The 27,403-nt window shown below is 41.9% G+C and overlaps 1 protein-coding gene across 3 annotated transcripts in view; it reads left to right on the top strand.

Annotated features, from left to right (window-relative positions):
• reps2 (RALBP1 associated Eps domain containing 2) overlaps nucleotides 1-27,403 on the top strand; it is a 229,505-nt gene that overhangs the window by 156,178 nt on the left and 45,924 nt on the right. For all 3 annotated transcript variants that reach the window (XM_041211190.1, XM_041211189.1, XM_041211188.1), the window contains 3 exons: nucleotides 7,532-7,619; nucleotides 10,082-10,168; nucleotides 23,424-23,469. In XM_041211190.1, coding sequence (XP_041067124.1) covers nucleotides 7,532-7,619; nucleotides 10,082-10,168; nucleotides 23,424-23,469 — 221 coding nt within the window. The remainder of the gene's footprint in view (nucleotides 1-7,531; nucleotides 7,620-10,081; nucleotides 10,169-23,423; nucleotides 23,470-27,403) is intronic.

Raw genomic sequence — 27,403 nt, 5'->3', positions numbered from 1 at the left:
CTAACCCAATCAACATATTGTTCTGGTCCTTCCTCCCTTGTGTTTACCTAACTTTCCCTTAAATATGTCTATACTATTTGTTTCAACTGCTCCTGATAGCAAGTTCCACATTCTCACCATTCTCTGCATTAAGAAGCTCCTTCTAAATTACCTATTGGATTTTTATTGTGACTCCTTTGTTTACGGCCCTGGTAAATATATGTCAAATCAGTCAGCTGGCTGTTCGTAGCCAGCACCAAGCAAGTGATAGAGAGCTTGGGTATTAGCTAGAAGGCGGAGGGAGAGGGAGCGGGCGTGCTTATTTGAGTTCTCAGGAAACCCAGAAGAACGGGTTTAATGACGGAACCTGATGAACGTTCCTTTCCCTCTGCTTTCTGGCTGTAGCCAGGGTGAGAGGCTGTCGGGCAGGTAGGCTGTCAACACCAGGCCTCAACGGGGAAATGGAGGGAGTGACCAGAGGCCTTGTTTTGGTGACAGGGGAAGGGGAGGGGGGTTCAGAGGTGGGGGAGGGGAGTGGGGTTCAGAGGTTGGGGGGGTGTCAGTTCTTGTTAGTTTTCCAGGTTGAATGCAGATGATAAATGTTGAGTTGTCGGAATTATTATTATGCTGTATTACTACTATATTTAGCTCTTGAATTTCCATTACACTGGAAGATGATGACATAGAACAAGAAGGTTGTAAGCTCAATTTGTATTGAGTTGGGTCATTACTGCTACATTTCACCTTGGGCCCCCAACATACTCTTTTTTTTAACTTTTCTCTTCCATCTGACCACCTCCCACCTTCTGAACACCCCCACCCCACACCAAAGCTTACAATAGGCAGGTGCTCTTTTTTCTCCTTCCAAAAATATAACCAATGGAAGTGGCTGCTGACTGAAGATAAAGCTGCTCCCAATCCAGAAGTGGTCCATTGATAATCTGCAGTGGATGGTAAAATTCTGTGACGGTCTGTCTTGTGAATTGGAGGAAAGGCCTCCTCTATTATTCAGATACTTGTGGGAAAAGTCCAAAAACATGGATGTATGTGGATGAGGACAATGCTTCTTATGTCATTAATGACAATGTTTGGTGGCCCTTTCCTCATCTAAAGCTTCCTTGTGGCGAAAAGTACAAGAATATTAAGGGAATGCAGAATGCCTTTCCACATTGTTCACTTGCTATCTTGTTGGGAGTAGGCCCAAATCCCTGATGCACTCATTTCAAAAGGGTGAGCCTGTATTTGGGAATTCTAGCAAGGGCTCATTGAGGACAGTGCATCCAGTTGTGTGGTCTAATTGTTCCTGTAAACGAAACAGCCAATTGGGGAATCATCTGGGTAGTCAATATTTCAGAGATTTTGGTTATTGGACCCTGACCTTTTGAATGTTTGTGAGGCCCTCACCTGACTGCACAGAAGGCCTCACACCTCCTGAAACCTCACAGTAGAAATGGTGGTGAATTATTGTGGGAAATAACATTAGACTGTGCCACCTTTCTTGTGAGATTATTATTTTGTTGCACCTGTCTGCTGCTGTTTTAACCCCTTGTTTTCACCATTCACATTGGGCACAAGAGGTTAACTGGGTATTTTGTGGCTGGGGGGAGGGGTAATATTTCTCCTTTTTGCACTACTTGTGCAATGCCCTTCTTTATTTCCCTCATAAAAGTGTAATCAAGTGAGTAGGAATGCTTGTCACGCTTCAACAAGCATGGCAGGAACAAAAACCAAAAGTGTTGGAAAAACTCAGCAGGTCTGACTCAAAACTCTGTCTTTCTCTCCACAGCTGCTGTCAGACCTGCTGAGTTTTTCCAGCACTTTTTGTTTTTGTTTCAGATTTCCAGCATCCACAGTATTTAGCCTTTATCTAGGCATCACAGGAATATCTATCACTTTCACTTAGTCATGAAAAATCAGCTTTGGAAACTTTTTGGGGAGGCAATTCTTCCTGGAGTTGCCTAGACTTGAATAAGTTATGAACTCTGAGGGAGCTTTGTTTCAGATTAATGGCAGATTGCACAGAAGTTTGAGTGAGGTTTGCTTTTGTTCCTCTTTCTTCCTTGTAAAAATGCCTGATGACTCTGGAATGCAGCACCATTGTTGTGCAATACTTCAGCGTGAGTCTCCAGCTGAAAGACCACACATTCTGTTTGCTGCTGTCTTTCTTAAGAAAGGTTTAAGTAGAATAACACAGCTTGCAAACTAGATAGAGTTACCAAGGACGTCCTCTGCAATTAAATTGAAATTGACGTTGGAAATAAAAGTGTGAACTTAAATCGCGGTGGCTTCCAGTTCAGGTGATGCCTGGAGCCGGTGTCTGTCAAGGACGCTAAATCATCCAGCCCCAGACTGCAAGCTATTCCACCAATCGCACACCAGGCTGTAGGCCAAATGCATGTTCGACTAAGCTGCATGTCAAGTCCTGCAAAACCTACCTAATGAGCATCTAAACACACAGGAAGCTGAAGTTTCTCAAAGAATAGAATTTTATCTCAGAATTATTTTGTTCTATTTTTCCTTGGATCAGTTAATTTAATAAAAGTTTAGGAATTTTCATTCTTTACTGCTGCATTTTGATTTGAAACCAACATCCTTAACTCAGTTCTATCCGAACGTTATACGAAACCACTCACCAAAAGTACTTTCTACAGGGAATAAATAAATAAATTATCTAACTTTTGCAGACCTCTTCACTTTGGAGGCTCTCATGCATCAATACAGGCTAACAATACAAGACTTATATCAATGACACTTTCAAGGATGTTGTTTCAGAGGTACCAATTTGTGAGCGAGGTTGCAATATGATGTATATCCCCTGTCGTCACCTTGTAGGCAGACTGAGATACTTTGAATGACATCCCAACACCTGACTGAATAGCTCTATTTCCTCTATTTGCTTGCCAGTCAACCAGAATTAAAATTACTCCTCTATCTACTTCAATTGCAGTTTAGATTTCCCCAGTTGGGAACCCTGGCTTTAGGTGGATGTATACATCTCTATTATTTTAAACATTGGGTCGAGTTTTAGGTTTGGAAAAATGAACTTCACTACAGCTTTCTCTTGTTTAATGTTTGGCTTCGTGAACAAAAGTTGCCTTGTTTCTTGGCGTCGCTTCTAAAGGTTTAATCTAAGATCATTTAACCTCCAAGAGAGCATGACAATCCATCACTCTTGTGGTAATTGTGCAAACACAGTAATGCTCTGCCGTCTTGACAAATGTTTTCATTTCATTTCTCCCCTGCTAAATGTCTCCATTTAACAGCTTTGCTCTGTGGCATGCTTGAACAAGATACACATGAAAGTGGAAGCTGAAAAGTGGAACAACTTTTTTATTTGCACCTTGACCCTTTCTCTTGCCTGTGCCCTTTTTTTTAAAAACAGTGAGGAGCTTTGAAAACAGCTCCTTCCAGCTCAAAGGTTCTGATGTGTTCTGACACTAAATTTGACCTGGCTGATTCAGGAACAGAACTGCAAGCTTAAGACCACATGCAGAGCAGTCCCCAGTGGCTGGGTGAAAGGCACAGGCCCACGAGCTCCTAGCTTGATGCCTGCTATCTGCTGAATTAGCTGGTCTTGCTTGAGGCCAAGACAGGTTGCCCTACCACTGACCTCTCTTTGGTTTGGTTTGGCCAGAGTTTCACTATTACAGCAACCCCTCGTGACAGGGGTGTGTGTATACAGTTTGTATGACAGTTGGACTCTTCTTTGTGCCTCAGTGGTGGGATATGCCATTGACAGTCGCTGTCAATATAAACGATGGCTGGTTGGCTGCTCTGCCAGAGGTGGGCTGTGGAATGTTACTCGGCAAGGAGTTGTCATGTTCTAGAGGGGAGAAATCAGTTTAAAGTGTTTGAAATTTAGATCCAAGAATGTTTGTTTGTAAGCATTGCGGGCAGAACTGTCTTGACAAATATTGAAGGGTTCCAGAATCGATGAGTAATGGATACATGGGCTTCGGTTAGTTGTAGCATGGTCATCTGAAGCACAGCTTGGAGCAACGCAGCAGGTAATTGTTGGCTATGGAAGACTTCTAGGGGGAAGGGGAGTGCAACCCTCAGCCCCACACACAAACAGTATAATTGCTATCCACCTATATCAGTCCAAAATCTTCACTGAAATTTCACTGCCAACCACTGTATTACTGCAGCATTAGAAGTAATTGTTCTTTGCAAATTGTATGGAAGCTCATTTTTCGCTCTTTTTCTAACAGAATGTTCATAAACCAACCGTGTGCACAATGACACAATTAATCCTGCAACTACTAGACAAACAGATAAGCAGGGCATTCCGTTTTCCTGTTCAAAAAAGGCCATGAGCATAAAAGCAAAAAACTGCAGATGCTGGAAATCCAAAGCAAAAATAAAAATACCTGGAAAAACTCAGCAGGTCTGGCAGCATCTGCAGAGAGGAACACAGTTAACGTTTCGAGTCCGTATGACTCTTCAACAGAACTAAGTAAAAATAGAAAAGAGGTGAAATATAAGCTGGTTTGGGGTGGGCGGTGGGACAAGTAGAGCTGGATAGAGGGCCAGTGATAGGTGGAGATAACCAAAAGATGTCATAGACAAAAGAACAAAGAGGTGTTGAAGGTGGTGATATTATCTAAGGAATGTGCTAATTAAGGGTAGAAAGCAGGATAAGCAAGGTACAGATAGCCCTATTGGGGGTGGGGTGAAGGGAAGGGATCGATATAGGCTAAAAGGTAGAGATAAAACAATAGATGGAAATATATTTAAAAATAATGGAAATAGTTGGGAAAAGAAAAATCTGTATAAACTATTGGAAAAAAACGGGGGGGATCGGAAAGTGGGTGAGGATGGAGGAGAGAGTTCGTGATCTAAAATTGTTCAACTCAATATTCAGTCCGGAAGGCTGTAAAGTGCCTAGTCAGAAGATGAGGTGCTGTTCCTCCAGTTTGCGTTGAGCTTCACTGGAACAATGCAGCAAGCCAAGGACGGACATGTGGGCATGAGAGCAGGGTGGAGTGTTGAAATGGCAAGCGGCAGGGAGGCCTGGGTAATGCTTGCGGACAGAAAGCCATGAACAGTTTCCTATCATTGTTTCCTAAATGGTTGTTAGGTTTTTAACCTGCATTACCCTACCTTGATGGATAAAGAAGCATTTCTGGAAAACAACCCTAATCTGGCCTTTTGCAGTTTGAGCCTGTTCCTCTTTTACCTACTGTCAGAAGTTAGCTTCTGTGGAAGCAGTGTTCTACATTTACTTGTATAAAAGTTCCCCCTTGTGGTTGTTTCTTGAGTTTTCCATGTTTCTACAGTCCTTCCTTCTAGAAAACTCCTTGGATGAGGCTTAAATTTGTAGTTATTCTCTGCACCACCTTTAGCAGTTGAATGGCTTCTTGACCAAAACTGTTACTCCTGTTTTCCCACTTGCCTTGATCTCTTGAAAGATCCTATAGTCTGGAATGTTTAGCTCTGAACCGTGCTCTGTTCCCGGCTTATTCTCTGTAATCGGTAATATATTGCACACTTCAAACTGATTTGTGCTTGTAACTCTTACCTGGATTCTTGTGTACAGTTTTGGGCTCCTTACCTAAGGAAGGCTATACTTGCCATAGAGGGAGTACAACGAAGATTCACCAGACTGGTTGCTGGGATGACAGGATTGTCCTGAGGAGAGATTGAGGAGACTGGGCCTGTATTCTCTAGAGTTTCGAAGAATGGGAGGCAATCTCATTGAAACATATAAAATTCTTATAGGGTTCAATGAGGTAGAGTCAGGGAAGGATGTTTCTTCTGCTTTGGGGGTGTGGTGGGGGGAGGGGTCTAGAACCAGCAGACACAGCCTTAGGATAAGGGACAAGCCATTTGGGACTGAGATGAGGAGGAATTTCTTTGAGAATGGTTAATCTTTGGGATTCTCTACCCAAGAGGACTGTAGAGGCTCAGTCATTGAGCATGTTCAAGACAGAGATCAATAGATTTTTAGATACTAAAGACATAAAGGGATATGGGGGTTGTGCAGGAAAATGACATTGAGATAGAAGATCAGCCATGATCTAATTGAATGGCAGAGAGGGCTCAAGGGGCCAAATGGTCTTCTCCTGCTCCTATGTTTCTGGAAATATTTAACCTAGATCTTTAGAAGGTGTTATTGAATTATTCCTATCTTCTTTTCCAAATTTATTATTTTAGTTAGTAAGTTTTGAAAGTTACTTTTGTCCTGCCTCTGCAGCTAAAATTTAGGAAGCAGTTGCATAGGGAATATGCTACTGGACTCATATTCCAGAGGCCAGGACTAATCATCCACAGATGAGTTCAAATCCCACCATGGAAGCTGTAGAATTTAAATTTAGTTATTTCAATAAACCTGGAATTATAAGCTAGTGTCAGTGATGGTGACCACGTAATGACTGAATTGTCATATAAACCCATCTGGTTCACCAACATCCTTTTAGGAAGGAAACCTGCTGTCCTACTTGGTCCGACCTATATGTGACTCCAGACCCACAGCAATGTGGTTGACTCTTAATTGCCCTTGGAAATGGCTTAACAAATCAACACAGTTGTCAAGGTGGTTCACCACTGTTTTTTCAAGGACAGTTAGGGATGGACAGTAGACGCTGGCCTTGTCAGTGTTGCCCAGTCGTGTGAATGAATAAAAACAAACAGTAAATGAGAGTTCAGGTGAACAATTCCAAAAAGTATTTGGTTCCTTCTTACAATCCTGCTTACTCGTAATTTGTTTTGGGAGGGCATGGTCAGGGTGGGGGTTTGCAAAACAACCAGTAGCAGTTTGTTGGGGCCTAAACTATGGAAAAGGAGGAGGTGAACTCCCTGTGTAATGCGCTGCGTGGCAGTGACACCAGAGGCAATGAGGTCTGCAACTTGGTGATCATAACCAGCAGAAATGTTAGAGGAAACTCCCACCATGTGCAGAATAGCAGGGATCCTGCACAGTATTCGACCGTTACCACTTTTAAAAACAACAATCAATTGCTTACAGGAATTGCTGTTCTGTCATGTTTGTGTTTTGGATAATTCATTATATTATAAAAGCAAAAAATTGCGGATGCTGGAAATCCAAAACAAAAACAAAAATACCTGGAAATACTCAGCAGGTCTGGCAGCATCTATGGAGAGGGACACAGTTTAACTGTGTCCCTCTCCATAGATGCTGCCAGACCTGCTGAGTATTTCCAGGTATTTTTGTTTTTGTTTTGAATTAATTATATTAGTAGCTTTGAGATGTTTGATATTTATGGCAGGTGCATTTTTTATTGCATTCTATAAACACATTCTTTTCTTTTATGAACTTGAATGACCTCCTTCTCCATGCCTGCTCTCCCACCCCACCCCACCCCGGTGCCTGGTTTGAGCTATACTCTTGCATGCTTCTGAACAACGTGGAAAATTAAGCTAAATGGTGAAGGATTTCCCTTCAAGTTCTTTCTCACACCATGAAAACACTGTCAGCTCTGTTTCAACTTTGGAGGGTATATTTCTGGTTGTATTTGATGTAACATAAGGATTCTATATTACAGAATTTGGCAAAAACAGTAATGAATATTACAATTTTTTTTCTGATCAGGAGAATATTGTAGCTGAATCAATGCCAACTAAATTACCTGCAAGTACCCTCCAGCAGCCAGAACAGCACTTCTACACTGACAAGCCAGGTACGAGCGTTGGGAATTACCTGTCTGTATTTCTACAGCGTCAGGTGTTTAGGTTTCTCTTTCTTCCAGTGATGAAGTACTTCACCTTGAACCAATCGCATTGGCTTGGCCCCCTTCTCGGGAACTTGTGGATGTAACAGTGCACATATGAAGAATAGGGAAGTGATGATTGTGTGTGTGGGAGGGTGGGGGGTTTCTGTCTTCAGAGGGTAAATAGTTTATTTTGTTGGTGCCGTCCAGAGCCCCAAATGATGTGTTGCCGAGATATCATTGAGTTAATATAAAAGAAATAGCAGAGTGACTAGCCAAAGGCTGAGATTCTGCATGGGTCTCAGTTCCTTGGATTTGTAACAAGCAGTTTGAATGGTATGAACATTTGGGAGCACCACAAACCGAGTACATAGACCTGTACACGTACTCTTGACCTGAGCTCCTAATTATCGAGGCTCCCTGCTGGGAGTAGTTTACAAAATTCACTTGTAAAGATGAATGGGATATACTCGGCTACATTTTAAAAAGTCAAGTCCTCCTTCCATCCCCATCTCCCCAAAAACACAAATTTAAGAAGGAAGTGACCAATGCTTAGTTCCACATCATTTCTTCCGCATCTTTGAAATATATCGGGGATTTACTCTTAACCCCAGTCCCAACTTTAACTTGGATTCAGTGTATTGGGACTGGGCTGAGGAGGTGTCCACCACCTTGGCCTTTCTCCTCTCTTCCTAATGAAAAGCAATTATATTAATTTAGCTAACGAACTCCACATGTACCAGGTACTGGACCTGGAATCTTTCTACTTTGGCTCTATGAGCTGTATTTTATTTTCCCCTTGCCCACAGGTTTGAAGGCAGGAGGGGCAGGGGGTTCATAGAATTAAGCGCATGGCCTGCAACCCATCTCAAATTTTATGACAGAGGTGGGGGGTGATTGGTGGCTGGTAGTGGAGGCATCAGGCAGACTATCTGCGCTTGAGCCAATTATTGGCCTCATCCTGCTCTGCCACTATTTTACCCTTCAGCTGTGTGGGTTGGTGTCAGACAAGGCGGGGGAACCTCCTTCTGTGCATCCCTGGTGACCATCAGAGGCACCACTCCTCCCCAAAGGGTCATCTTTCCCCCTTTACTCTCTTCCCCAACTCCTCAAACCTGGCTCCCCATGCCATCTTCTCCCCCCACCCACCTTGGCAGGGGCCTGCCAGCATGGCTGTGGTGATTGCCTGGACTTACTGGAGTGTGGGCTGCTATCTGTCAGGACTGGCTGCAGCCCCAGCGGTGGCCACTGCTCCTGCCTGAGGTTGCTGTGACTCCAGAGCTGCCGGCCATCTGATTGGCTGGTAGCTCTCTAAGGAGGGAATTCCTTTCCAAGATAGGGTTGGAAACCTTATCTTAAAGCAATTTACTCTGCTCCTAATGTTAAATTGCTGTGGGGAAACCATCACTCTAATGGGTGGCCTCGTCAGCAACTTTTTAGCCAGGTTGTCTGGGACCACAACACCCTGTAAAACCCAGCCCGATGGCTCGACTCACTGGCTGAATTTGCTGAGCAATTGGGAATTCGCTCAGCCTTTTGTTCCCCAATTCTTTTTCAGCCTGTCTTCTCCCCTCTCCTTGCTGGGATGTTCTTACCTGAGTGTTATATGCGCTTGGGTCGCTTGTTTTTTTGTGTGATCTTGAGCATTGACCATTACCAGGCTATCTAACCAAAGTGGATATCACAAGTGCATTTTGGAAGATTTGTTTTCCCTATAGGTGCCCCGGCCAGCTGAGGTTACCTAACTGCACAGATCTGGTATCAAACCTGGGAACATTCCAGCCTCTCTGGTTTCGTTATTAAGATTTGTTGAGGCATCTGAGGGAGTTTTTGCTCTATTTCTAAAATAAGGAAGTGCACATCAATTTTAACATCAAATAAAATGAGAGTATTGAAGGATTGCAGATGTTCAGTACTTTAGCCTGTGGTTCCATCAGATGAAAAATAGCTTGCCTTGTGGCCAACTGATTTATTGTGATATGTTGAATTTTGTGAAATGTCGAGTTTTATTATAATTGTAATGCACCCATTAAATCATATTTATGTACCAACTTTGTTCTGATTGGGAGTCTTGTTATACATCAGAGGAAATTGAACCGGCCGAAATGTTAAAGCAAATACTCTTGAGCATCTTTATACTAGGTTATTCTTGACCAAAATTACTATGAGAAATAATTTGCTGCAGTTGGATAAGTTTTATTCATCTCTCTGTATAACACTAGGAGACATCTCACCAGGAGCATTTGGACCAAGAGAAGAGTTAGCAGAAGCTAACTCAGTCTGCTTGAGTCATCACTTCTGTCAACATTTTTCAGTCCATATGTAGGCCACTGAGTGAGGATGAGCAAGTGGTAATAAATCGAGATAGGGAAAGAGAATGGGGCAAACAAACTGATGCAAAATTTGTACAAATCTTTGCATTTGTTTTGCAGATTTAAACCTGAGCACAAATGCTAGTTCCAAACAAATACCAGGTGAATACCACACTCCTAAAGATGCATTCTGCTTATTGAAAACAGGTAAGTACTTGAAGAGGACAAGATTTGCTAACTTAAGTGATTAATTATTAATAATGAAAAGTTAGAGATGGTGCAATGCTTGGGCCATGGCACAAATGTACATGATTTCTGCACATCCTTGGTCATTCTTTCATGGAATTTCTCCACATATAGCCAAGAAAAATGTGACAATTAATTACTTCAGACTGCATGCATGTCTCCCAGTGGTCAAGTGTACAACAGTATTGGTGAACAGGCCAGTAACCTGTCAAGTTGGAGGGAGGTGCATGCTCGGGACACATGCTGTCCAGAGTGAAGGAAAAAGAGGGAAAAGTTTTATTTCCTTTAAAACTTGGGACAAAATAAATTCAAAAAACCTGTAAACATGTACATTTCCAAGATTATCCCTGTTTTTTTTTGTTTCGTATATCATGATCAATTTCCAATATAATCTGGATTCCTGAAGTAACACTTCATAGGATCTGTGCTCAGCTGAAGAGTGCAAAAAGCATAAAATCCAGTCAACAAAGATTTAGAAGCAATAGATTAAACCACACTTCAAATGAAATGTTTTGGCACGTAATTAATTAATGGAACGAGGCTATCAATCGGATACTTGGATTTTGAGAAAGTGTTTGATAAAAATTCTACATGTAAACTGTTAAAATCCCTATGGAGACCAGTAACATGAAGAATCAAACATTCCAAAAAATACCTCAATAGAATAAATCCCAAGGGACAGGATTTCCCTTTTTAAGAAACTTCAATTGTTACAGTAAACTAAAATCAACATAGATTAAACATAAATTTACAGGCAAATTGTGTTCAGTAGAAACTATAAACTACACTTGAAATAGCTGATACAGCAGGTTAATCTCTCACGTTCCTCAAGTCAGCACTGGGTACTAAGTGATCCCCAAAGTCCTTCCCAGCACTCCAGTGGGTACAGCCATTCATCCTCGTGCCAGGTCTAACCCTCAAGTAGCCTCCAACAACTGCTCTGCTCCCTCTGAGATCCACAGACAACCTTATCTCCAACGCAGCGTATTTCTGTGGAACCTCTCACTCCTGGGTCACGACAGTCCTGATGGCTAGATTTTGAGTCTCTTTCATCCTACCACTTAAATCATCCTGGTCAATGGTATGATAGGCTTTGATAGAAACAACTCGGCTCTGCAGAGAATCTGAGATGTTCAGGCACAGCTTTACAATATTAGTCCTTTTCAGTCAACTTAAACACCCCAATCCAATTCTGTTCTCTCTTCTGCTTTCATAGAACTGAAGATTGACCAAAGGCTGAAATCTCATCTCCCAATTAACTTCCATTTCCTTAGCACCTATGCCATTGTCTAATTTCTCAGAAATAATGTCACAGCCAGGAATGCCAATTATGAAACTCCTTCCCCAGTCCTCCCAACTCCAACCACCACCCCCACCCCCCCCAGAATTTCTGTTTCAAGAACACAGCCTATGAAACCATTTCACTACAAAACCTTTTTAAAATTAAGACCCAATGAAATCAATGACAAATATGGAGGAAGATACTTCTAGTCATATTGCAATGAAGCTGACCACGCTAAGTTCTGTGCAAGGTGTTATGTTTAATTTTTACTGTTTTACTGGCTACTTGTGAAGGTGAGCATTAGTCCCTGTATCTGAGGGAGTGTTTTCCCTTGCTCTGATATTTAGGTAAAATTCATAGCTTGCACAGAAGAAAAACATAGATCCCTTTTGTACAATATCTCTGCTTCTCCTGATATCCTATGTTCCTGGGATTTTTCTTGCCTTTGGGTAACACTTATATTGGACCTTTGTAATAGGTGTTGCCCAACAAATATATTAATTAAACAATAATAGAGCAAGTTAATAGTGGCAGTTGCATGCCAGGTTTTTTTCAGGGGTCATTAATCTTCGAGGAACTCAACATTATAACAGAAAATAATTTCTAACTTTTATGCAAAACTATACTTTACTTTTTATCCCTTTTCTGACCAAAGTTACTAAGTTTAGCTAACTCTCATCAACACTTAAACAAAAATACCTGGAAAAACTCAGCAGGTCTGGCAGCATCTGTGGAGAGGAACGCACAACAATTTTAGATCATGAACTCTCTCCTCCATCCCCACCCCCTTTCCGACCCCCCCCCCTTTTTTTCCAATAATTTATATAGATTTTTCTTTTGCCACCTATTTCCATTATTTTTAAATGTATTTCCATCCATTGTTTTATCTCTACCTTTTAGCCTTTTTCGATTCCTTCACCCCACCCCACCCCCACTAGGGCTATCTGTTACCTTGCTTGTCCTGCTTTCTACCCTTAATTGGCACATTCCTTAGATAATATCACCACCTTCAACACCCCTTTGTCCTTTTGTCTGTGACATCTTTTGGTTATCTCCACCTATCACTGGCCGTCTATCCAGCTCTACTTGTCCCATCCTCCCCCCCCTTAAATCAGCTTATATTTCACCTCTCTTCTATTTTTACTTAGTTCTGTTGAACAGTTATTTGGGCTCGAAACGTTAACTGTGTCCCTTTCCGCAGATGCTGCCAGACCTGCTGAGTTTTTCCAGGTATTTTTGTATTTTTGATTTTGTCTTGGATTTCCAGCATCCGCAGTTTTTTGCTTTTATCTCATCAACTCTCTTTCAGACAGATGTTTTTCATATACTGGAGTCAAACATGTTGACACGTGTTGCCTGAGAAACATGTGAGATTAACCTCTGCTGTGTCGGCTGTGTAAAGTGTAATTAATAGTTTCTACTGAATACAATTTGCATGTAAATTTTAAGAACTGTTCCCTGGGTCTCGTGGATTTAAATAACAGTCTGTTAAGCTGAAAATCAAACATATAAACATTCAAACCACATGTTTGTATTTGAACTGAATGGTTTGGCATCTCTCTTTAGACATGCCTTCAGACAAACTGACTGACTACTTGCTATAAAAGGGGCTGGAATGCCCTGCTGTGTGTGAACTTCTTTCACCAATGAGTTTCCATGGGAAATATTTGGAGCTGTGTCGGGCACACTGCTTTTTATCTGTTTTAATTATCCTGGTCTTGGGAATTTATTTAACGTGCTTTTTACCATTCTTCTTCTTGGAACTTTTCTTCCTTCTTTTACAAAGTAAATGCCAGCGTTCGAGCACAGTAGGCACAAGCCTAATTCTGCCATTCTCCTGACATCCCATACACACACTTTCATTAGATGTAGCGCTTTAGTAAGCGGGAGGAGGTACTGTTTATTTTCCCTCCTTGCCAATTCTTAGGCTCTGAGGCCTAATGGCAACAAACTTAGCAGCAACTAGGAACCAAACCTGACGCCACCTTGGTCCTTAATAGCTTGGCAACTCACAACCATGAACAAACAGCCATCAGGAAAGCTCCCAACCCCAATGCTGAAGATTGTGAGCAATGGATGTTATAGAATTCTCTAAGTAATGGTGGCACATGCGAGAGAACAGGGGCGAAGTTGGACAATGAGCTGGACCAGCCATATAAATGCTGAGGCTACTAGAAGAGGCTGGGTACTCTGCAGCGAGTAGATCACCACCTAACTCCCCAGCACCTACAAGGTGCAAATCGGAGGTATGATAGAATATTCTGTATTTCAACATTGAAGGAAATCCACTAATCATCACCTCACCTACTAGTCTAAACATCTACTGGAGTGTTATCTATAGGATGTATTGTAGCAACTTCTTAAAGCTTTTTGAGCATTACCTTCAAAACCCACCTTCCACCACCTAGAACGACAAGGATACCAGGTGACTGAGAACACCACCACCTCCAAATTCCCTTCCATCACATTGCACCCCAACTTGGACATATATATCAATTAGCAAAGCCCATGGGATCTTCGGTTTCATAAACAGAGGTATTGAATACAAAAGCAGGGAAGTTATGCTGAATATTTATAAAGCTTTGGTTAGGCTACAGCTACAGTATTCTGGTCTCCAAACTTTAGGTGAAAAATGGACACTGTGTACTCACTTAAAATCTTGGTGGTTTTCTTGAAAATTGTAACTAAGTGAATCGGGGGGGGTTCCCATTAGAATCAATGTTAAAGCTGGAATTAGGTTCTTTCAGACAATTCTGTCAGAAAAACCAATGTAAAAGGTGCTATACTGTTTAATGGAGTATGTTAGATTAAGTCCCCCTAGGGTTAACTGCAATAGTCTGTGATGTCATAGAGGGAAGTGACATATATTCTATAATCTGAGTGTCTAGGAAATAGCAACATGGAAAGAAGCTAGTGTAAAGGAGTGTTCTCATAACGATAAGTGTGTTACAATGAAGTTAGTGTTTGCAACTAACAGTCTTTGGGAGTTATTAAAACTACAGCAATCCAACAACACAATAACACAATGTTTAGTACTGTGCATTCCTAGCTGATGTAACTTGTATTTAGTCATTTATTGTATTTTATGAAAGAAAATAAGGCATAAAATTAAATTACACTCACCAGTCATCTTTCTTCTTAGGCAGTCCCTTGGGAATGGGGTTGACTTGCTTGCAGGGTTGGGTGGATGAGCTGATTGTAGGTTCTGAATGAACCTTATCCATTTTGGTTGGTTACAAGCCAGAACTGCACATGAGTTGGTGGGGATGTTTGACCTCTTCAGAGATACTGTGAGGACATCTCAGTCGGCTGAAGGCTGCCCTGGCACATTGGAGGTAATGTGAATTTTGCCGTCTATGCCCGCCATTGACAAGAGGTGGCTCCCAAGATGTGGAAAATGGTCCATGTTTCCAGGGTTTTGCTGTTGATATTAATCATTTTTTTATCAAACCAGTCACAATGTCTCCTGGTAGAGATGCCAGTTAGGACCTCTTTGTAGGTCCATCTCACCACCAGTGGTTGTGGGGCCTGAGTGGCGTGTGGTGAAGTTATTGGGATAAAGGGCCAGGATTGTTTACAACCTTTAAAAAAATTTACTCCAGGAGTGTTGGACAGCTTTTTCTCCTTCTGATAGATCTCCTTGTAGCAGTTAATGTCATCATTAATCTCCATGCAGTTAGGAACTGTGCACTCTGTTTGGATCATCCTCGGTGAAGATTTCCATTATCTCTTTGATAAGTTGGAAAGCTCTTGACGGACGCTTTGTTAAATAAACTCAAGGGGGTGATGTTCAGTGCGCTTTTCTTCAGCTCATTAACTCTCTAAGTGCATCAAATCTTCATTGGGCATCCCTTCATGACACTCGAGCAATTCCACCAGGAATTCCTCCACTTCATCAAAGCCAACTTCTTGCATCAAGGCGATAATTTCACACTGAACTTTGGGGACAGTATCATGAAATTCTCTCTGCTCGCTGACACTTGAGCCACCCTTTCCACCACATACTAATTCATATGCAATGATGTAACTTCACCCCATGGATCAGCGATATTATTGATACCCTTCAGGTTGTTGTAGGCATGCCAAAGTTCCCTGACTGTTGACTTATTCTCATTATCTGTTGCCTTGATGAACTGGGAGAAGGTATGACATGGGTGGTAAGTCTTGAATGTTGCTACTGCTCCCTGGTCCATGACTAGAGCAATGGAGTCCTATTGGATGGCAGGAAAATTACCTTGACGTTTTTGGACAAGTCATCAATGATGGGATGACCAGGGGCATTACCTAAGAGGATGCAATATCTTGAAGATGTTTTCTCTGGTGCAATATTCCCTCCAAGCTGGGATGGCATACAGAGAGGGCCATTCTCAAAAGAGCACCCAGCCATCCAGGCTTTTTTATTTGAATGCCAAATGACTTGCAGAAAACCCGTAAAAGTCCTCGGTGTCTGACTGCTGCACCACTGAGGGCTTAAAATCGAAATCTCCTGCAGCATCCCTGTCGAGCAGAAAATCTAAGAGACCATTGACATGTGAAAATGTCTCGAATTAAGTTTAACTGTTTTTTCATGAAATCTGACTGCTCCATAGAGTCATCACATTTAGTGACGAGGGTAAAATCAATTTTGACTCTGCACCTTGCCCTGTTACTGTGAATAAATCGAATTTTTTAAAAAAAATTACTCACCAGTCATGTTGCTGTTTGAAAGACTCGATCCATATGATGCTAATATTTAAGATTGGAGCTGGTTTGTTGAGCTCCGCAGATTTTACTTTGTAGCAAATGAAATAATGGCAGAAGAAAAGTGGAATGTGATCCTCTTAAACATGTGCGGCAGTAAAGCATATAACTTGATTCGTAACCTGACTGCCCCGAGCATGCCCAATTCCAAATAACATAGCAAATGATTGGGCCTAGTGAAAACACACTTCCAGTCGAAGCCATCTATGATAATGCAGCACTTTAAGCTCAACTCAAGAGTCGGGACCCCAGAGAGTCCATCGCAACCTATGTAGCGAACCTCGAGCCGTTGACAGAATACTGCTACTTTGGAGGAATTTTAAACGATATGCCGCGGGATCGATTGGTATGTGGAGTCAAGGACGATGCCATACAGCACTGATTTACTTGCTGGGGTCGATAATTGTTTCACGCCCCTGAAACCTCCCTCGCCATGGAAAGCGTTGCAAGAGATTTGCAGGCTTTGCAACATGTGGATAATGCTGCCATACTTCATATTGAGTGGGAACCTGCCGCCGAGTGTGGAGCGAAAGCCAGACCTGCGGAATTAAAGCGCGACTCAATGGCCACTGAGAAACATTAAGAAGCCTAAAGAAACGCTTCAGCATTGGTCTAGAGACAAAATTGCTATAGATGTGGAGGTGACCACGAGCAGATACCTGTAAATTCAAAGAGGCAGAATGCCATTACTGTCATAAGAAGGGTCACGTGGTTAGGCAATGCCGGACAAAGTTAAAGCATTCTGCAAAACAGCAAACAAACGTGACAGAAGTAATGGGTACAGCAAAGGCTGAAGCTGCTACTCCTGATGATGTTTACTCCTTATATAATGTGACTGCTGTGAAGAATGAGCCTCTTACAGTAACAGTACAAGTGAATGAGAAGCCGCTCACAATGGAAGCGGATACTGGTGTCTCAGCTATGGTGGTAGGAGAGCACACTTTCAGGTACCTTAAAGAAGGAAGACAGCCAGTAAATTTGGAGCAGACAACTGCTAAATTAAGAACTTACATGGGAGAAATTATTCACTGAAAGGGCATCGCCACTGTCCCAGTCTCTTACAAGTGACAGACAGCCCAACTGCCTGTAATAATAGTGAAAGGAGAGGGACCCAGGTTTTTAGGCTGGGATCGGCTACAGAAGATCAAACTCGACTGGTCTGAGATATTTCACCTAAAATCAGAGGGAATCCCAGAACTTCTAAGGAAATACAACATGGTTTTTCAGGAAGTTAAAAGGCATGCATGCCAAGATACATGTTGATCCTCCGGCAACACCACGTTTCTTTGTGTGCCTTAGACATTGAAAGAAAAGGAGGATGCAGAGCTGTGCAGGTTAGAAAAGCTGGGCATCACCCAACCTGTTCAGCTCTCGGAGTGGGCCATACCCATAGTTCTAGTGGTTAAGCCTGACCACATCTGTGAAGACTACAAATTTACTGTGAATAAGGCAGCAAAACTAGATAAGTACCCAACAATGGATGACTTAAATGCCAAGCTGGCTGGAAGCAAGTCCTATACAAAGTTGGATATGAGCCACACCTACCAACAATTAGAACTGGATAGCATGTCGAGAGAATAGGTGACTATTAACACACACAGGGGTCTCTATCAGTACACTCGTCTACCCTTTGGAGCCTTGTCAGCATGCGTTATTTTTCAGAGAACAATGGAGAGTTGTTTGCAAGGACTCCCACAAGTAGTCATATATTTGGATGATGTTCTTATTACTAAGTCAGCCAAGAACACCTGACCAACCTGGAGGAGGTGCTAAGAAGGTTCATGGAAGCCCGTGTACAATTGAAGAAGGAAAAATGCACATTTCAAGCACCAGAAGTCACTTACCTAGATCACAGGATGGACGCTTACAATGGAAGCGGATACTGGTGTCTCAGCTACGGTGGTAGGAGAGCACACTTTCAGGTACCTTAATGAAGGAAGACAGCCAGTCAAATTTGATCTTCTGTAGACAATCCCAGCCTAAAAACCTGGGTCCCTCTCCTTTCACTATTATTACAGGCAGTTGGGCTGTCTGTCACTTGTAAGAGACTGGGACAGTGGCGATGCCCTTTCAGTGAATAATTTCTCCCATGTAAGTTCTTAATTTAGAAGTTGTCTGCTACAAAGTTCAGGCAATAAAAGATGCGCCATCACCATCCAATGTAACAGAACTCAAATGCTTCCGGGGTATGATCAACACCTCTAGCTTCTTCTTACCCAACCAGTCAACTATTTTGGCACCATTACACTCGCAGCTAAGAAAAGGAACCACCGTTGGTATTAGGGTTCACAACAGGAAGAAGCCTTTGTGAAAGTAAAGAAGTTGCTGCATTCATCATGTTTCTTGGTTCACTATGACCCATCGAAAAAGCTGGCATTGTCTCTCCTTGTGGTGTAGGAGCTGTGTTATCACACAAAATGAAAAGTGGATCAGAAAGACCCATTGGCTATGTCTCGAGAAGCTTTTCCCAAGCGAGGACTATTCTCAGTTAGAAAAAGGCTTATCAGTATTATTCAGTGTATATAAAAAAAGGTTTCACCAGTACCTACATGGATGACATTTTACCATTGTGTTGGACCATAAACCATTAATGGGATTATTCAGTGGGGTTAAGTCCATTCCTTCAATTGCGGCAGCAAGAATACAACACTGAGCTCTGACGTTACCTACATATGAATATACTTTCATATTCTGCACATTGCAAATGCAGATGCGCTCAGTCACCTCCCATCACCAGATAATATTGTGTGACAAAAATATAATATAATAATTTTCATAATATTTTTCCGGTTTATTATGAAGTAGGTTTATGAGGGTAAGTATAGTTGGGCCTGTCTGTGTGCTTTTAATTACATTTGGATTCAAATAGACTGCAAGCTTTAAATTACCAAAAGATGTTAGGTGCTTGACATGCTAATGAGTACATGTGGATGCTGGCTTAGCATGTAAGCATGGGTGAATGGATTGTTGGATTTCACAGGGATATTAGTCTGTTTACAACTAGCCAGATAAGCAAGGCTAAGGAGTGTGTTTATTTTTCTAAAAGGTTACTGACAATATGGGTAACATGAAAGTTTTTATATTATGAGGAAGATAAAGTTTCAAAGACAAAATATGGAACAATAGAATTTACATATTAAAAAGAGAGAAACATATATGAAGGAGAATGAAAAGCTATGTGGGAGAAGGCCATGTAAGATCTAACAGGAGTGTGTGAAGTAGCCTTAACGAAGCCTTCAGCCATTTGTGCATAAATCTGCTAAATAACTAAACCGAAGTTGGGGAAAAGCCATTTGAAACTCCACTGTCAAGTAGGTATTGTTAACTTGCTGGCTCCATTTTAAATCTTAAATCTATTTTGGACTGTTGCCTTAAAAGGGGTGTAACTGGGGGTCAGGTTAATTAGGAATTTTATAGTAAATAGTTGTACTCTTATTTATGTGCTTGAGGTCTTTTACCTTGTTAATAAATACTTTAATTTAATTTTTAAATCTCTTGGTCTTGGTGGACTTATTACTTCTGATTTCAGTACATACATCTTATCATAATAAATACAAATTGCAAAAACCTTGTGATAGCAAGACCAAGTTTCCCTTGTGGATTTGGTCTACCTGGCACTCATTATCTGCCAATTGTAAATACTCCCGTTCCACAAGAATTAGTGCTATTACTGAATTAATTAGATTCTTCACCTGTGTGTGAGAAACAAATTAGAAACTGGATGAACAGAGATCCAATATTGTCGAAAGTCAGAGACTTTGTTTTGCTAGGGTGGTCAAACTTGCCTGTATCTGAAGAATTGAGACCATCCCATGTTAGAAACACGGAATTAAACTGTCAAGATGGAATTGTGTTGTGGGGTTCAAGAGTTGTGGTCCCATCACAAGGTAGAGAGCCACTCTTGACATGGTGCGCATCCAGGCATATCAAAGATGAAAATGCCTGCGCGAAGCTATGTATGGTGGTCAGACATTAACACTGATGTTAAAAGCATGGTCAAGCGCTCTGTCTCACTGTCAGCAACAACAGAAGGTGCCTGTTTCAGCTCCCCTGCATCCATGGCAGTGGCCTAGTTGACCCTGGGTTTGACTACATATCAAGTACATGGGGCCATTCTTGGGCATCATATTCTTGTTAATTGTAGATGCACATTCAAAATGGTTGGAGGTGTACGAAGTCAAATTGCCAATGTTGAATGCAACTATTGAGAAGCTAAGTCACTAATTCAGTATACATGGCCTACCTGAAATTGTTGTTTCTAATAATGGTACAGCCTTTACCAGCACAGTTTCAGAAATTTGTGGATCTCAATGGAATCCGACATATAAAAACAGCCCCTTGGCATCCCTCTTCGAATGGCCTAGCCGAGAGGGCAGTACAAACCTTTAAGTCTAATACAAGAAAGTTACCAGAAGGCACTCTGCAATCTTGACTTTCCCAGCTTCTCTTCAGTTATCATACAACGCCACATTTGACTATAGGTTCAACGTCTTTGGAGTTATTAATGAAACACCATTTGAGTACACATTTACACTTGGTGTTTCCAAATTTAGAGGGGAAGGTAGCTTGGAACCAGAGTAATCAGAACTTTAACCATGACGTACACAGTAAAGCTTGCATATTCATTGCAGGTGACCTGGTAATGTGCAAAATTTCAGCAGTGGGAACTTGCTAGGCTGTGGGATTCATTGCCATTGTTTCAGAGACTGGTGCATTATCTTTCCGAGTACAATTGGGAGATAGAATCATCTGTAGGCACATGGATCGCATCCAGGGAGACATTCCAACAATTAGCTGATTATGGTAAATAGTGAGGAGGATAGCCTTAGATTACAGGAAGATATAGACGGCCAGTCAGGTGGTCAGTGGCAAATGGAATTGAATCCGGATAAGTGTGAGGTGATGCACTCGGGAAGGAGAAACAAGGCACGGGAATACACAATGAATGGTTGGACCCTGGGAAGTACCGAGGATCAGAGGGACCTTGGTGTGCATGTCCTCCGGTCCCTTAAGGTAGTGGAACAGGTAGATAAGGTGGTTAAGAAGGCATATGGGGTACTGGCCTTTATTAGTTGAGGCATAGGATATAAGAAGAGCAGGGAGATAATGCTGGAACTGTATAAAACACTGGTTAGGCCAAGAGTTAGCTAGAGTATTGCATGCAGTTCTGGAATCTGCATTATTGGAAGGATGTGATTGTACTAGAGAGAGTGCAGAGGAGATTTACCAGGATGTTGCCTGGGCTGGAGACTTTTAGTTATGAGGAGAGATTGGATAGACTGGGGTTATTTTCCCTGGAGCAGAGGAGATTGAGGGAGGACATTATTGAGGTGTATAAAATTATGAGCGGCATAGAGAGGGTAGACAGGAAGGAGCTTTTCCCCTTGGTGGAGGGATCAATAACCAGGGGGCATAGATTTATGGGAAGGGGAAGGAGGTTTAATGGGGATGTGAGGAAGAACTTTTTCACCCAGAGGGTGGTGGGAATCTGGAACTCACTGCCTGAAAAGGTGGTAGAGGCAGAAACCCTCATAATATTTAAGAAGTGTTTGGATGTGCACTTGCAATGCCATGGCATACAAGGCTGTGGGGCTAGTGCTGGAAAATGGGTTTAGAATAGTTAGGTACTTGTTTGACGGCACAGATTCGATAGTCCAATGGGCCTTTTTCTGTGCTGTAGACCTCTATGACTCTATGATTCTAACCTGTGATTAACATTGAGCCATCAACTTCTGAGGTGTGTGATCGCCCTAGAACAGATATTCCAGATGTTCCAGAAGAGTTGCCAAATTCTGAACTGCCCAGCTCCAATGATGTGGCTCATAGTGCAGCTTCCAGATCCTGTTCAGGAACCTCCAGTGGTTGAGCTATGTTTCCCTAGCTGTATAAGAGGAGCACATCAGGGGCTTGATTTATAATCACCCGAAATTGTATATTTGTTTGTTGAATTGTTTAAATCTTTAGCTGTAAAGAGTAATTGTAAAAAAAAAAAATAAAAGGGGAGGAAATGTATAGTCACTGGATGTATAGTCACTCCCTCCTGCCTATCACGGGTCATGTGATGCACTGTGGATCTTCGACTAGTGAGCTCTTAGTGTGGGCAATCAGGGGTGGTGGGAGGAGGTGATTTTCCGATGAGAGATCTGGCCAAGGGTGCAAGCACTCAAAATGTCTCTAATAAAGTTTAACTGTTTCTTGACAAAACCGGTCTGCGCCATAGAGTCATCACAACGTGATTAAATCCTAGCACTGTCTTCTCTTTGGAGATGTATGTTCTATGTGGCATATGATTCCAATAAACCTCCCCATCTCATCAATTTTGAAGCCTTGTTTTGGTGACTAGCTACGTTCTTCAATAAACTTCTTTACATAGGCAGAGAATTCATTAGCCGCTTCAGTGTTGGCCCTAGCTGCTTCACCAGTTCCTTTTAAAGATATGCAAATAGCAAAGTTTCTTTGAAACGTTTGAACCAACCATGACTAACACAAACTTTCTGACTGTCAACCCTTACTCTGCTCATCCTTTAAGTCATCATACGAGCTTTTAGCTTTTGCTTGGACAACTATCAAATTGAGGCACATTGTGTTGGTGCTGGTCTTCGACCCAGACTCCCAGCAGTTTTTTTCTTATTTTTCATAAAGCTGCTTCTAGTCTGACTTAGCTTGGTAGCACTTAAAAGGTGTAACAATTTGCGCCCTTTTTAACGCTGATAAAAAATCAACGAATTGTTTTCACTGCCGCAGGGGATAGTCCAAGTGCCCTACCAATATAGATTGCTCGTTCTTCGGCTTTAAAGTATTTTAAAACTCCTCATTTCATTTCTAAATTTACCAGTTTGGTAATGGGCACTAGCTCCTAACACTATCAGTCTTAATTTTGAAGGTCATAAAAATCAGGGTTGCATGATCATTTTGCCATTACGTTTTTCTTTTTCTAAATGCAATTCTGCCAACAGATTGTGTGGTAAAACTCTCCCAGAAAAGAGAGAGAAAGACAAAGAGAGCAGCTGGCAACTGGGTAACCAATAGTTAAAACCATTGCAGTGCTCACAGGAAAATCTGGATCCTTGCTGAGTGTCCATAAATTTAGAAAAACACATGACTTGGAGTCTCAATTATAATTTAATATTTTTTTCAAAAATTACTTCTATTCAAGAGTGCTGTCTTTTAATGTGTGACCTCCTGTTTTTGAAGGTTGTGAAGAACTGGATTGGAGCCAGAAAAGGAAAACAAGACCCAGGTAATTTAGGTGCACTAAATAGCTTCTTAAATATCAAATGTTTATTAAAATAATGGAGCATTTATATGCAGAGTGTGCTTTATGGTGCACTGAAATACTCAATGCATTTCGATTATTATCTATCCGATTTACTGTTATCTCAAGCACATTAATCAACCATGGCTGGGTCCCAGTGGAAGCTGAACAAATGTAATAGACTAGTTAAGTGAGCTTTACAAATTAGTTGAAAGGCTAGCTATGTAAAGTAGCACTTGGAACGAGACTTGCTTATCAGACAAATCCCATACACAGTGGGTAGCTTCTTGCTGCACCATTACTAATTCTAGTTGATTTCTCATGGCTCTTCATTAAAACCTATTCAAAGTGAGTGAAAAACCACGAGCTCAGCGAGAGTGGTGCCGGTGAAAAGCCGAGAGCTCAGTGAGAGGGGATCTATCTCTACACAAATCTGAGAGTTATAATCCTTGGCCCGACCCTGGGTCATTGGGTGCGATACAGTCAGGAACCAGTAATGTTTTGTTCAAAGTAGATAAGTTTGTTATTCAAGTTGCTCACTAAGTGAATAAAGCCACAAGATTCCACAGATTTGGAAGAAACAAAAATAAGCTTTACTATACAAGTTCAGAAAGATAAAACAATTTAGAATATCCATTTTATACCCTAACAGTCAGGGTAAGCATGAGATACATGCGAATTAACAGGTAATCTGTGGCCGGACACACCACACTACACAATTGATGACAGATGAGACCAAGCCAGATTCCATGGATTTCTCAACAACCCACCCAGATGTTTGTCCCATTGTGAGCCAATCAAGCTGACTGACACTTCGTCTTTTTCACGAGGATTTCCAATCTCCAGGTTTGAAGATCTTGCCTTGGAATTCTCTCCAAAAGTCACTCCCAGTCAGACATCTTCAACAATGACCCGCCTTGCAAGGTTTCAGTGTTGCCTTCTGAGATTCTATTCCCCTGGATCTCCGAATGCACTCGTGCTTCATCTTCCAAACACAATCTCAGATCGTTGGCAGTGCCAAGCAGAACACCAGTGCTCCAAAGGGGTACATTTGCCCCAATGACCCACAGCATGGAGTCACCAACATTCGGCTGCCTTCTCGGACCTTCAGAGCTTCTCTCAAGTCCACTACACTCAAAGTCTGCTCCCTGCAGCTCTTTCTTGAATTTGGAGCCTATTGCTCTGCTCCTTTCTTTTAACTTGACTTAATGGGATCTATGCCTGTCCCCTGTCGTTAATTGCTTACCTGGGACTTCCCTTTGGGACCTCTCTCTGTGCTGTGTCCCTCTCTCTTGGATACCTACCTGATAATGGTGCTCCATATCAGGTCATCTGACCTTCCTTTTTAGTGCCGTTCTTCTTCTGCACAGGCACACAGGTCCTCAGCCCAAAGAATGAAAAATTCCAGGATTGCACATATGCGGCCAGTTCCTGGCCGGCGCGTTGCGTGAAAGGCCCAAGGTCCGTCGGGAACTGGAGTTCCCGACCTTCGAACTTCAGATTAAGGTAAGTTTTTAGGTTCATCAGAGTTTCGAGCTGCATTCTGTAACAAAAATCATGGCATGACATCACAAAGTTGATTGGCTGGTGAGTATTACTGCTCAGGGTCTGATTCTAAACATTGGCAAATTTGAAACAACAAAAACACTAAGTAGTAAGAATAAGTGGTAAGTGAGTATTTGGTGAGTGTTATCGTTTAACTTTTTTTTAAAGTTTTTTAATTGCTATTCGTAAGATGTGTTAAGTATTAGTAAGATTTATCTATTATTTAAACTTACTATTTATTAGCAAGATTTAATAGTAGTAAGATGTATTGGTAAGGCTTATTACAATTACTTATTACTATTGGTAAGGTTTATTAGCAGTAAAAAGGTTGACTAATCAATAGAAAAATGGCAGGGCTACTCTGACCTCTAGATTACACACCCTGTGCTATGCAGGAACCCCAGGACACTTCCCTTGCAGTGAGTGTCATCCATTGTAGCAGCTTGAGTTCTCGGTTTCGAGACTTGAGCAGCAGCTGGCATCACTGCCGTATATCCGTGAATTTTGAGAGCTTTGCGGAAAGCACTTCATAGATGTGGTCACCCCAACGCTTAAGAACGTGCAGAGAGGGAATGATGACCAGGCAGTTAAAAAAAAAAAAGGAACAAGCAGTTAGTAAAGGAGACCTGAGTGCATCCCACTCCCCGCCTGATGAAAGTGTTGGTTCATCTGGGGGTTGCAGCTAAAGCCAAGTCTATGGCACCACAGATGCTCAGCAATACCGGGGGGCACAAGGAAGACTGGAAGAGCAATATTGATAGGTGATTCAATAGTTGGAGGAATAGAGAGACATGAATCCAGAATGGTGTGTCACCTCACCAGTGCCAGTGTCAGGGATGTAACTGAGCGGCTGCAGAGCACCCTGAGGGGGGAGGGTGAACAGCCAGCAGTCGAGGTCCACAATAATACCAATGACATAGGCAGAAGGAGGGATGTCTCCTGCAGTCAGAATTTAGGGAGCTAGGTAGGAAATTAGCAAGCCCACCCTCAAAATTAATAATCTCCAGACACTCCCAGTACCACATGCAAGTGAATATAGATATAGGAGGGTAAAGCAGGTGAATGCGTGGCTGGACAGATGGTGTGGGAGGGAGGGCTTTAGATTCTTGAGACATTGGGACTGGCTCTGGGGGAGATGGGACCTGTACAGGCCAGATGGGTTGCACCTAAGTAGAGCCAGGGATTGAGTTCTTTGTGAACCATTTTGCAAGTACTATCGGGGAGGGTTTAAACTAACTTGGCAGGGATGTGGGAATCAGAGAAATATCAGTGAGGAATATCAAAGTGCACAAAATACTGGGAGAGATAGATAGCACTAGAATAAGAAATAGTAAGTTAATAGGTGAGATCAGAGTAAGGGAGAAAGTAATAAAATCTAAATCAGGATTACTGCGCATGTATGTGAATGCATAGTGTGACAAATAAGGTTGGTGTGCAGATTGACATGTGTAAATATGATGTTGTGGCTGTAACAGAGACCTGGCTCAAAGAAGGGCAGAACTTAGTGTTAAATACTCCTGGTCATAGGTGTTCAGGAAAGATAGGAAAGGAAGAAAAGGAGGGAGGGGTGGCAGTATTGAGTCAGGAGAGCATTGCAGTTCTGGAGAAAGAGGATGTCCCAGAAGGGGATCAAGGACAGAATTTATTTGGCTAAAGCTAAGGAACAAAAAAAAGGTGTAATACATTGCTATGTATAGTCTATGGGCCACCAACTAGTGGGAAGGATGTAGAGAAACAAATTTGCAAGGAAATTACAGCAGTGGAAAAAATTATAGTGTTATTATAATGGGGGACTTTAATTATCCAAATATAGACTGGGATAGTAATAGTGTAAACGGCAGTGAGTGGCAAGGGTTCCTAGGGTGTGTCCAGGAAAGTTTTCTACAGCAGTATGTTTCTGGTCAAATGAGGAAGGAAGCACTGCCAGACCTGGTTCTTGGGAATGAGATGGGCCAAGTGGATTAAGTGTCAGTAGGAGAACATTTAGGGGGCAGTGATCATTGTATTATAAGGTTTAGCCTAACTATGGGAAAGGACAAAGAACAATCCAGAGTAAAAATAATTTAACTGGAGAAAAGCCAACTTCAATGGGGGTAAGAACAGATCTGTTTGGTAAGATTGGTCCAAATAAATTGGAGTCAAGATTGGCAGGAAAAATGGTAACTGAACAATGGACTACCTTCAAAGAGGTATTTCGGGCACAGTCAAGGTATGTTCCCTCGAAAGGGAAAGGTACGGCAAACAAAATCTAGAGCTCCTTGGATGACAAACGTATGCTAATGACAGGTGTCAGGTAGAAAATATAAATGACAACTGAGGTGAATATAGAAGGTTCAGCAAGGAGGTGAAAAAGGAAATAAGGAGTGTGAAAAGA

Source organism: Carcharodon carcharias, chromosome 18, assembly GCF_017639515.1.
Source record: "Carcharodon carcharias isolate sCarCar2 chromosome 18, sCarCar2.pri, whole genome shotgun sequence".
Lineage (NCBI taxonomy): Eukaryota > Metazoa > Chordata > Chondrichthyes > Lamniformes > Lamnidae > Carcharodon > Carcharodon carcharias.
Note: the sequence above shows the minus strand (reverse complement) of the source record. Positions and strands in the feature narration are given on the sequence as shown.